A 12,442-nucleotide genomic window follows, 5' to 3' on the forward strand; every position below is an offset into this window, starting at 1 on the left:
AGAACTCAACAAAAGGCACAAAGACAGGGAACAGCAGGTCCAGGAAATAATGTGACCAGCCTAGATGGGCTAAAACAGAGACCGAGTGATAGTTTATAGCTGTTGGGACCATTTGGAGTCCTGGCCTCCAGCTGCTCTTCCCTGCTAGAGATCTTTACTTTCCTTCTGATTTGAGTTACTGAAAGCTGTGTCAAAGTTGTTTACCAGCTCTGCTTCACGAGCAGGAGTTGCCTTGGCCTTGAGGATCAGGGGATAAGGTTTTCAGCTGTTGGCCCACCTGACTGATAAGCCTCCATGTTGCTACTGAAGAAAGGGCTTCTTACCAGGGACTAGAGGTCCGTGTCTCTCTGTCTTTGTGTGTTTCAATCTCCAGTCCCTTGCCCAAAGCTCGAGAACTGTATGGTAGCGCATAGAGCGCAGACGGGCACTGTGCACTGCATATGGCAGATCTGGGCTGTCACAGAAAAACTGTAAGGTGGATAACATGGCAGGGCACCCAGGAAAACTAAGGACAAAAGAAGGAAAATTAGACAAGTGGAGAAATGCAAGCTGAATGAACTGAGGAAAAGCCAGCAGCTATGCCACTGGCCGTCTAATTGCACTATACTTCCTCTCCGGGGACTGGCTGTGACAGAACCAGCTGAAAGGGCGAGGAAAAAGTGAGGTATAGGCTCAGCATGCAGCTACCAAAGAAAGGCAGGACTAATAGTCAGCAATATTATTTAATACGCAAACTTCTCAATCTTTTAGTCTCTGTTTTTGACCCAAGAATATCTTTTATAAGTTTAATTTATTTTAAAAAATTCTACAAAAAGAAAGACAAAAGCTCTGAGTGTTTTGCAGTCTGTACATTCGCCCTTTTCCTTGGTTCTTTAGAACGATGCTGCTCAGCGGGCTTTGCTCTTCATTTTCTGTCTTGTTCGTTTTCCTGGGCGCTTCTGCACGGACAAAACAAAAAATTCAAAGGTAGTCACATACTTCTTGGCCTTCTGTGCCAGCGTGAGAAGGAACCAAGAGGCATAGATTTGAGGGTGAAAACAGACTGACTAGGCCCCCGCCTGGACCCCTCACTTACATTTGCCCCTTTTTTCCCAGGCTTCCTGGGGCCCTTGCCGTGAGCCACCTTGGCTCGGAAGCTGGAGACATCGTCGTAGCTTTCACGAGTGTTCCATTTGGAGCCTTTCTTCTTTCCACCAAAACCAAACTTCTGGTTTTTGTACCGTCGTTTGGCACTGGGCCTGGAAAAAGGGGCCCCACAGATTACCGCACTATAACCCTGACTGATAAGCCTTATGGCCTTTCTGCGAAGATTTTAGGCACCACTGTTGCAGGTCTCTTCTCAGCCTTACGTTCACTCTACAAACCACCCAGGCAAACTCATCTGGTAATGAAGTAACTCCAGAGAAGGAAAACTAACAGAGAAAATCCAGAAAAGGATCTAAAAACACCACTCAGCTTCCAGTTTCCACTGGCATCCTATCTAACTCAATCCCGCTAGCTCACTCAGCCTTAGTTGTCTCTATTTCTCTGGAGGGCAAAATCAGTGAGCATTCAAATGTAACAAACTTTAAAACCTGTCAAATTCAGCCTAGCCAAGCACCACACCTCCCCTCCTGGGCTTATTCCAGCTGCTCTAGAGATGCCAAGTTGGGACTGGTGTCTCCTACTATCTGCCCAGCACCCTGCTCATCTGACATCTTATAACCAGCCCTCACCCCACTTTTCTTCCTTGCACATGGCACTTTCGAGGGACTACCACTACTCACTGGGGCTTCTGCACTATCACTTATGTTTCCACTTCCCTGACTGCCATTTATTTACACACATACACACATACACACACCTGTTACCTTCTCAAAATGGGAATGTGATCTGCTCATGAGTGAGTCAAGCCAGTATCTGCCCCCTAATGCCAACAGGACGAAGGCTCCCTAGCTCCTGGCCTCACAGTGTTTTCTAGTGAGGGCAACACAGGCTGCTCCTCACATGCAACCACTGGCTCCCATCCCTGTGCCTCTGCTCATGCCGGTTCTTTCCTCCTGAAACACTTCTCTCCCACTTTCCTGCTCAGACATTGGTGTCCTTCACACTAGGCTCAGGTGGGACAGTCCCAGTTAGGAAGCCATCCCCAGACTGTGCCAGGACGTTAAAATGTGCTTCCACATTAATCCCCTGACATAGGGAAATCATCACCCGTGGGCCTGTGCCCACCAGGGCAGATAGTGAGATTGAGAAGAGGAACAGTGAACCCTGCCCCTTTAGGTCTTCATAGCCCTGGGGCACAAACCACGCCTCAGTAAACAAAGCAACAACAAGGCTGGAAGCCTCCCTCCTAATGAATGGCTGAACTCCCCACCATCACTGAGGGTCTTGTAGTAAAACAGCCATTTGATGCTCATTTCAAATGATCCAGATACCGACCCCCCTCCAAACACTACTGTAGACACAGGCCTGTCCCATGGGATCAAACTCACTGTCCTTTGAGCATCGGCACTCTACACTGGAGGCCGTCCCTGGGGAGCTCCATCACCGGACTGACTGTTGGCCATCACAAGACAAACCAAACTGAAAGCCCTTACCCTTTACTCATCTGCTGGCTCTTGGCTCTGGCCTTTGTACTGCGTTCAGCAGGCTTCTGATCCCCCTCAAGGAAATCCAGCTTATCAGAGAAGCCTGGGAAGGAAGACGCATTTCCGTCAGCACCACTGTCTTTCTAGGAAATATGTCTTAAAGAGCACACCTCAGTCCCCACACCATTTCCCAAGCCTAAGCCCCGTAGACTGAAAGCAAGATGACTACAGAGCACTAAGTTACACTATACTCCCTTAGTTCTAAGGCACCCAATACCCAGGCTGCCCTATACCCACAGCAGACACACTGACCTTTCTGGTATTTCTTGATAGCATTCATCATGTGTTTTTTCTCCTGCTGTCTCTTCTGCAGGACCTCAGTCTGTACCTGTAAGATAGACACAAAGTCAGTCATGCATCCCAAACCACGAGCCCAAAGGTTATCTATCCATCAGCTCACCTGCTGCTACCACACTGTGTTGGGTGCACCATAGTGTCCCATGGTGCCAGGGAACCTGCACTCAGGGATACCAGCAGGCACACTTAGCCAGTAAGGCCCACAGGACCAAACACACACAGGGCCGGAACCAAATCGGACCACAGCAACCTGACCTAGCATTCCTGGCCTTGTCCTATCCGTGCAGGTGTTCTTTCTTACCTTCTTTCCGTATTTCCTAAGCGCTCGAAGTTGCTTGGCCTTTTCAGATTTCTCCATGGCAGCCTGCTTAGTCTGCAGTTTCTGTCGAATCTAAAACACAGGATGCTGTCAGGCACTATACAGAGCACACTGGACCAGGACTCCGGGGTTCCATTAACTCTGAAATCTGTGGAACTTCCCTAGTTTCCCACATACAGACAATATAGTCCCAAAGCTGAATCTTTATCAAGGCACCAAAAGTGTCAGGGCGCCAGGCAATGGTGGCGCACGCCTTTAATCCCAGCACTTGGGAGGCAGAGGCAGGCGGATCTCTGTGAGTTCGAGGCCAGCCTGGTCTAGAAGAGCTAGTTCCAGGACAGGAACCAAAAGCTACAGAGAAACCCTGTCTCAAAAATAAAAAAAAAAAAAAAATTAAAAAAAAAAAAGTGTCAGGGCACAGCCAGAGCTTAAAAGCAGCCCTGCCTCAGCATGCTTGTTCTATTACACAAAGCCACTTGCTTGTCACACGAGACCTGTCTCTCCCAGCCCTGTTTACAGATTAAGGCTAAACTTCAATGCCCTCTTCTAACAGGCCAGGTATATAACAAACTCCTGCACACTGACCCGTGCCTCCCCCATCAAACACATATATTTTACTGAAAGCGTTGGTAGTCATCGGTGTGACTATCAGGTGTAGCTGGGCTTGTCTCGGGGTTAGCTTCTGGGGGTACCACCTAGAATTCTCTGAGATGAAGACTGAGGACAAGGGAACAATCTAAATACATCCTAGATGCGACATCAGGAAGTTTTTTCCTCCCAAAGTGAAGATCAAGTCCCCCAACTCTAAACGACACTATATCTGAGTCATATATCTACCCCTCACTTTCTAGAAAACGGAGACCCAGAGAGGAAAAACCTGTCTACAAGCAGTAGTGTTTTCACTGGCAAAGTGGGCCCAGAACTACAAGACTGCTGTATCTATACACCATGCCACCAAGCCTGCCAGGGAGAAAATACGCAAGTCTTCTTTATTACAGGGACCACACTTTTTCCAGCTCTTCTACAGTTCTATTGTATCTAAGGGACTGGCGGGCCTCTGAGGCAGGGACTCACACAGAAATACTGAAAACAGCTAGCACAAATCCTCTTTAAAGACGACAGCAAACGAGCCAGCTGAAGAGACATACTTCACGGTAAAGCCTTGGCTTTCCAGAAGGAAAAGTTGCCTGTCTCTCTTACCTTTTGCATCTGCTGATCTGACTTGGCCATTTCTGCAAAATAATCGGTGGGCCGCTTGGTGGGGACTTGGAGCTGATGGAGCCGGGGTAATACTGCGAGCACTGCAGCCTGGGCCTGGCGGTAGCTGAGATTGAATGGTATGAAATAAAAGGTCTTACTGCCTCGCAGGAGTTGACCAGACTATCAACATCCCGCCGGCACCAGCAAGACAGAACAAACAAAAACTGCCATAAAACTCCACTAATTCCCAATTTCATATATAAGAGACATCTCACTTTTCACTGACTTTTAAGGGGAAATGCTTCTAAAATTTTATCAGTTGTTTAAAACGATGAGCCTATTAAAGGTACATTAGCACACAAACCGAACTCTTTCCCAACCTGTACTGAAAGTCCACTCGCAACCTCCCCTAGGCAGTCTGTTCTAATGACTGGATGCACCCACACTAACTTTAAACGAATTATTTTGAAATATCCCTCAAGCAGGGTTCAGTGAAGACGAGGGAGTGGTCTTTCAAGCAGGAGGAACCCTAGCTCCACTCTCAGGTTCGTGCTAACTGCTCGGTGCCTCTGAGAGTGCAGCCATACTATGTTCCCCTTCCCGTGATTCTCTTATTGCAAAGGACCCAGAACAAGACTTACAAACTCATCTCCCTCTTGAAGTCGTCTTCTGGGTTAACACCTTTCTTCTGGTCCTTGTTCTCAGGTGTTGGCTGAGTTTCACTGACTTCCGGCACTGGACCCTGGGTCACGTCGAGCCTTTCAACCCATTCCAGATCCCGTTTGAATTCGGCCAAACACTGTTTCAGACCATTCTAGGTAGTCAGATACAGTGCCCATGAGAACCCAGAGTTTGTCTCTCTCGAGCCCAAAGTGCTAAGCTCAAATACCAGCACAGGAAGCCGCACCGCCAGTTCAAGGCGCTGGCTGCATCTTTCTCACAAGAACCGGTTTCCCACGGAGTACGGCGCCTGTGCACACCGAGGACCCCGACCCGCGAGCGAGCTCACCACATCATTCACCGCTTTCTTCGGCTTCTCGAGCACAACATTGAGGCCTGGCTTCAGAAGTCCGCGGGAAAACGCATCCTGCAACTACAGACCCGGGCGCGTCAGTACCAAAGAGCTCGGGTTCCCGTTCCACGTCCCGCCCCGCGAGCCCCGCTGCCGCCTACCTCCTGGTCTGAGACCAGGGACTCCTCTGACTCCGAGTCCGAGAGCGGAGGGGTGTCCATCTCGCGACCTCCCGCCCCGCGGGGTGCGCCCGCCGCTCCACGTGCCCTGAAGAAGCAAGCACCAGAGCCAGCAACTTCTCCACTAGCCTCTGGCTTTTCGACCCGGACTTCCGCTTCCGGGTGCAGAGCCCCGTCCGGTTTCTCGTTGCTATAGGAACGACTCCGGCGTTTGGGCGTGCCCGGGTTGCGCCGGAACTTTAGTAGGAGTACCTGTAGATCTCTGCGTGGTCTGGTAACCCAGAGTCGTGAAGAGAGGTGAGGCGCTTCTCTGGGATCCTCCGAAGATCCTGGGGTCGCTGAGAGGGCAAAAGAGAAAGGCAAAGCGCGGAAGGAACCGCGGGGGTAGGGCGACAAGGAGAGGGGTCTGGGGGCGGGGCATGGAGGTGTGAGGTGGGGTCAGAAGGGGCGGGCCCAAGGCCGAGTCCACTGGGGCGGGGCCGTGGGCGGGGCGGGACATGTCACGTGCTTCTCCACGCTCACCGACTTGCTTCTTCTTCAGCAGTAATCTTTGACAGGTACCATGTCCACCGTGGTAGCTCAGGCGCTGCATGTTTTTGGTCTTCGGTCCCACGTGGCCAACAATATCTTCTTCTTCGATGAACAGATCATTATATTTCCTTCAGGAAATCACTGTGTGAAGTACAATCTGGATCAGAAATGGCAAAAATTCATTCCAGGTAAAAAGAAAAAAAAAAAAAAACCTCTCCACCCTGCCACATATATGAAAGGCATGTGCTACACAGAACCATACAAACTCAACGATTAAGAAGGTCTTTTTGCCGTTTGTGGTGGCGCACGCCGGTAGGATTTGCTGAAGGAGGCAGAGGCAGGAGGATCACGAGTTCGAGGCCAGCTTGGGCTACACGGAAAAAAAAAAATTTTTTTTGACAACTAGGATGTGCGTGTAGTTTTATAAATGTGGACAAAATGAATGTCAATTTGCACTGTTTGAATATAGATTAACCTGACACATGTAGTCAACATGACATGCAAAATAACGCTAATTTTAAAAGCATTTTTTCTCTGTGGCTTGATAGAAGAGTTACTTTAAACAGTGTTTTTCTTGTACTCTCTGGAGTTTTGGGTTTGTCTTCACCAGAACCCCTTGTTGGGTCTAACAGTCCAAGAGTGCATCATCTTCATTGAACCCTTGTATGATGGTGACACTGGAGATTTTATTCTAAGTCCTTTGTTCTTTTGTTCTTTTTTTTTTCCCCCAAGACAGGATTTCTCTGTAGCTTTGGAGCCTGTCCTGGAACTAGCTCTTGTAGCCCAGCCTGGTCTCGAACTCACAAAGATCCGCCTGCCTCTGCCTCCCGAGTGCTGGGATTAAAGGTGTGCACCACCACAGCCCCGCCTTGTTCTTTTGTTCTAAGGAACAAATAATCTTCCTTAGAACCCAACTCCTGTTTTTGTTTACGTTGGTCCAATCAATCATATTCATGACAGTTCCCCCACTTTTTTTGCATTGACCATTTTTATTTCTTCATGTGCAAATATAAACACCACAATCGATAATGAATTGCTATTCCACAAAGACCTGTGCACCCAGGCACCCGGGATCAGCCAGTTCCAGGGCTTCTCCATTGCTTTTCTCTCAACCCACCCCTCCCACTAGCCAGCCCATCTCAGGTCATGCATATGCCACATTGGGTCTTGTATTTACCACATATCTATGTAACTTATACAAGGTATGCTTTTGTTTTCATGGTTTTCCCATTTTAGACAAATAGAATTATAATCTGTCTGTGTGTTCTGTTGCTAGCATTTCTTGTTCAGCTTCATGCTTCTGTGAGTCATGCATCTTGACACATAGAACTGAGCCATTTTGTTGTGGTGAAGTCTTCCAGTGGGGATTACAGACGCACGCGCGCGCGCACACACACACACACACACACACACACGCTTCCTATATGGCCAGTCTAGATTTGAGGGGCCTGTGGTAAACAACAGTTATTTGCTATTAGAAACACACCACCATTAACCATTCTTGCATTCACACCTGTCTGCAAAGATTTTTCAGGACACACGGCCAGAACTAACATTACTGAGAAATGTGATCATATTTGTTTATATTCCTACTAGCAATGCATAAAGGCCCCTATTACCTCAGCCTCGCCAACTCTTGCTATTGTTCAACTTACTAATTTATGTGTGTGTGTGAGAGAGAGATCCTAATGATCAAAAAAGGGATCTTGTTTTAGCTTTCATGTCTGTATTGCTAATTAAGATGGGTATCTTTACATATGTTTATGGACTATCCCTGCTTCAATTTATGTTAAATGGCTTTTACCTATTTTTAACTTTTAAATATTTTTTTTATAATTTTTCTATTGTTTTTGTCAGTTTTGTTTGGGGGTAGCTCTCTTCATATATTCTTTATATATTTTGTATGCTAATCATTTTTCAGATACATGTGTTAGAAATAATTCTTCTCTGCAGCCTGTGCTTTTTTTTCTCCTTGTGGTATCTTGGAATGAAGAATAATTCTTAGTTTTTGTTTGTTTGGTTGACTGGTTTGATTTGGTTTTTTCAAGACAATGTTTCTCTGTATAACAGCCCTAGCTATGCTGGAACTCACTTTGTAAACTAGGAGATCTCGAACTCACAGAGATCTACCTGTCTCTGCCTCCCAAGTGCTGGGATTAAAGGCATGCACCACCATTGCCGGGCAATAATTCTTAGTTTCAATGAAATAAGAGTGGTCCACACTTTTAATCCCAGCACTCAGGAGGCAGAAGCAGAAGAATCTCTGAGTTTGAGGCCAAACTACAGAGTGAGTTTCAGGACATCCAGAACTGTTACACAAAGAAACTGTTTCAACTCCTTCCCCTCCAAAAATAAATTATCAAATACCATGTAAACATTATATAAGAATAAACTATTAAATATAGTTGAGGGGCTGGGGACATAGCTAAGTGGTAAAGTACTTGCCAGCCATGTGTGAGAACCTAAATTTGAACCCACATAAAGCCAGGAGTGATAGCACACATCTGTAATCCCATTGCTTCTGTGGAAAGGGGGAGATAGACACAGAAGCCTGTGGGCCAGCTCGCCTGACATGCACAGCAGTGAACAGCAAAGAGGCCCTGCCTCATACCCCAGGGTCCTCTGACCTCCACAAGTGTGCATGGCAAGCACACACACACACACACACACACACACACACACGGAGGGAGGGAGGGAGGAAAGGAGGGAGGGAGGGAGGGAAGGAGATGCAGTTGACTTTATTATCTTTTATTCCAGCATGTTTGCCAGGCTATCACTAATTCTAGTAACTTCTCTGCAGATTCTGTGGGTACTGCATAGACAATCACATCACAATAATAATGGTTCCTTTATCTTGTGTCACTCTGCTGGGAAGCGGCTCCAGAGAGAGTTGAGTAGAAGCAATGAAAATGTTCATAGTCACCATGTTTCTGGCCATAAGAGAGAGAGCCAATTAATATTTCCTTATAAAGAAGGATATTTGCTATGAGCAAATGTCAATGTCCTATATCGAGTTAAATGTATTCTTTTTTCCCTCAGTTTCCTGTGTTCTTGCTCTCAATGAACAGATAGTGGATTTCCTAGCATGTGTTTTCTGTATTTAATATAGATCTTTGTATATGACTTACTAACATTAAACCAACCATCATTTTCTACAGACAACATCTGTGTACATTTTCAAGTTTACCAGACTCTTTGGCTCTTGCTTGTTATAATTCATGTAGTCCAGTCAGGATCTTTTTCTATCTACATTTAGTGGTGAGACAATGTGCTCAATTCTCCAAGTTTTGTTTTGTTTGAGAATGTTTTATTTCATCTTTATTTAAGAAAATAGTTTGACTGGGTATAGAATTTTGGGGTACAGGCTTTTTTCCATTTTCTTTTAGCTTCTGCTTTATTATAGTAGTTAAGGAATTAGCAACTGGGATCTGTTTCTGTGGATGCAGTCTTTCTCCTGGATGTTCGTAATGTCTTTGTCTGTGTGTGAGTGCACACGTGTGTGTGTGTGTGCCCAACTTCCTGTGTTGTGCTCTCATTTCTTATTCACATAAGGGTCCTCTGCGATCTCATGCATCCTGCAGTGATTCCAGAGAACTTTAACAACTGCCTCTCCAGATGTCCTGTCTCTTCCATGCTTTCAGTTCCTTTGGGAACTTTCGACCATTTCAACTGAGTCCTCATGTTTTTTATACTCTTCCCTGGATTTCCCATTTCCTGGTCTCTCTCTGTCACCTATGAGCTTCCTGAGTCTTTTCTTCGCTGTTTTGTTTTCAGCTGTATCCAACCCACTGCTTAGTGTGTCCAGAGATTGATTGATTGATTGATTGATTGATTGATTTTTTTCATGTATATGGGTGTTTTACCTTTATTTGTGTCTGTGTACTACATGTGTGCCATGCCTGTGGAAGCCAGTAGAGAGTGTCAGTCCTGTGGAACTGGAGTTATAGACAGTTGTGAGCTGCCATATGGGTGCTGGGAATCAAATCCAGGTCCCCTGAAAAGCAGCAAGTGCTCTTAACCACTGAACCATCTTCCACTCTGTATCCAGAGATTTAAATTTCAGTTGTTCTGTTAATGTTCATACATCCTGCCCTGACCGTTTCGCTTCTTGGAGCTTCATCTTGTGTTACCAAGAACCTCACCTCCACATGTGAGAATCCTCCCAGCCACAGGGTTCAAGGTCTTCCCACACATCCTGTAAGTAGCTGCCCTGTAAGCATCCTTCAAGCCCAGGCAAAGGGCAGAGAAAGAAGAGGAGGACAAGACTGGTGATGATGCTGCCAGTAAGCTCAAAACCAGTCAGGCATGGCATTCCACAGTCCCAGGCATCTGGGACATGATCTGGAAAAGGCAATTCAGAGTTTCAGGTGTCCTGAATTTCACCTCCCAGTCAGGACTATAGCCAGGAGGAGCAGTATAAAATATACAGACCAGAGCAGGTTCCATAGTGTCCAGATCTTAAATCATTATGCATGAAGTGAAAAGGGTCATGAATTTGAAGATATGAGGTTTATCTAGCTTTCCATTTTATAAGCTCAGTGTCCTCATCTGTGAAATCGAGCTGATGTCCAGCTGCTGTGCTCACCAAGTAATAATGAGGCTCAGACATAATCATTTGTTCATTCAACAAAAATTCACTAGACACTTCCTCTCTCTCTCTCTCTCTCTCTCTCTCTCTCTCTCTCTCTCACACACACACACACACACACACACACACACACACACACATCTGTCTTCATAGAGCCTTTATTACACACAGGAGGAGCAACAACAAGCAATAACAAGGATGTTAATGAGAAGGAAAGGAGCCTGGAAAGTGAAGAACTTCAAGGGAATGTGAAATGTCAAATGGTGGGCAGGAAATGGTTTACTGAGTAAATGACCGTTGGTGATGAGTGATGGTCATCAAGGAGCTGGCCATGCTAACGTAGGAAGGAGAGGGTAAAAAGGATGGTACCCTAGAAGGGTGATGAGTGTGTTAGAGGAATCTCAAAGAGGCCAGTGAAGCTGGGGTGCAGGGAATGGGGAAGCAGGGAGCAAGAGGCAAGGCAACAGGGGTGGGGGCAGCGCTACCCAGGCGTGTGATGAGAAGCCTGGGGCAGAGCAGCACAGTGCAGCTGACCTTCCCACAAGTTCATTCTAGATACTCTACGGGGGAAGAGGGGACACTTAAGGAAGAGCAAGGGTAGCAGGGAGCCCTGTTGAGAGGGCGCTGCATCAGGTAAGGGGATGAGGTGCTTAAGATAGGTTGAGGACAGTCCTTGTGGATGGTGAGGCCAGTCCAGGGTCTGTTTTGGAGTAGGCATGACTGGTTTCCTCCCAAACAGACATGGAAGCACAGAGGTAGGAAGGGCTGAGTGAGGAGACACATCTACTTGAGACACATAGAAGCAACTAAATGGAATGGAAAGGGGCAGTTTGGACTCCCAGGCTTCCATTAGCTCTGGGACCCACCTCCATTTAGGGATGAGGAGCTGATGAAGAACTAGCAGAAGAGGGACCAAGAAGATGGGAGGTGTGTTCCTGTGGGAGAGATGGAGCTATTTCAAGGATAAGTGAATTAACTGGACTGAGAGCATTGTGAAAGTGTCTGACACACCTAAACCAGTCAAGAAGTCTGGTCATGGGCCACATGGAAGTATTGCCATCAGTGACTGTGTTTGCAGTGGTCCCAGAGCATTGTGTTGCCTAGTGATGCTGTAGACATCTTGCTTTAGTGCACACCACAGTCTTCACAAAACTCACTTAAGGACACAGGTCTCAGCGTGCTTGTTCTTGCACAAGACATGGCTACACCAAGCACCTGCTAGTATTAAGTCTCTGGGAAGTGAACAAATGAATGGAACCATGGCCCCTCCACAAGCCCTGTGCTGTAGCAGAGACTAGCATGCTTTGCAGTACGCAGACTGGTATCAATGAGGGGGGAAAACACTTTTCCCAGTGCAGCCTGGCAGAAAGCACAGGAGTGAACACAGTCCCCTTGCCTCATCCAGACATGAACATGTCCCCAGCTTTAACATCTCACTATGCCATTTCCCTCCCATCCTTGCTTCAGTCCCAAGCTCTGCCCTCAGCTTCAGAATCTTATCCAACTTCTACACCCTTTGCCCCCAAATTTTACCACTATGGAATTCACAGTATACATCCAAATCCATCTTTTGTTTTTGTTTTTTGTTTGTTTGTTTGTTTGTTTGTTTCGAGACAGGGTTTCTCTGTGCAGCTTTGGAACCTGACCTGGCACTTGCTCCATAGACCAGGGTTGGTCTCAAACTCA

At 46.7% G+C, this 12,442-nt stretch overlaps 2 protein-coding genes across 2 annotated transcripts in view; one reads left to right on the forward strand and one right to left on the reverse strand.

Moving 5' to 3' along the window:
- Positions 1-703: 703 nt before the first annotated feature.
- Positions 704-5,797, reverse strand: Ebna1bp2 (EBNA1 binding protein 2). The gene is made up of 9 exons (XM_041652637.1): positions 5,620-5,797; positions 5,456-5,539; positions 5,088-5,260; positions 4,447-4,570; positions 3,229-3,318; positions 2,883-2,958; positions 2,580-2,673; positions 1,076-1,238; positions 704-938 (listed from the first exon to the last, which is right to left on the reverse strand). Exons 1-9 carry the CDS (start codon positions 5,677-5,679, stop codon positions 888-890), a joined length of 915 nt encoding a protein of 304 aa, XP_041508571.1. The 5' UTR covers positions 5,680-5,797; the 3' UTR covers positions 704-887.
- A 402-nt stretch (positions 5,798-6,199) lies between these two features.
- Cfap57 (cilia and flagella associated protein 57) overlaps positions 6,200-12,442 on the forward strand; it is a 67,109-nt gene continuing 60,866 nt past the window's right edge. The window contains exon 1 of the mRNA XM_041652848.1: positions 6,200-6,356. Within this exon, the coding sequence (XP_041508782.1) occupies positions 6,200-6,356 (157 nt within the window). The remainder of the gene's footprint in view (positions 6,357-12,442) is intronic.

This window comes from Microtus oregoni, unplaced genomic scaffold (assembly GCF_018167655.1).
Source record: "Microtus oregoni isolate MIOR12 unplaced genomic scaffold, Mior012 000005F_ref0000423, whole genome shotgun sequence".
Lineage (NCBI taxonomy): Eukaryota > Metazoa > Chordata > Mammalia > Rodentia > Cricetidae > Microtus > Microtus oregoni.

What these genes read in the sequence shown, in the direction of transcription:
- Ebna1bp2 (XM_041652637.1), bottom strand. Translation starts at nt 5,679, where the DNA reads ATGGACACCCCTCCGCTCTCGGACTCGGAGTCAGAGGAGTCCCTGGTC. An exon ending in TTAGGAAATACGGAAAGAAG is followed by an intron (nt 2,959 to 3,228) that starts GTAAGAAAGAAC and finishes TCTATCTTACAG; the next exon opens with GTACAGACTGAGGTCCTGCA. An exon ending in AGCCAGCAGATGAGTAAAGG is followed by an intron (nt 1,239 to 2,579) that starts GTAAGGGCTTTC and finishes CCCTTTTTCCAG; the next exon opens with GCCCAGTGCCAAACGACGGT.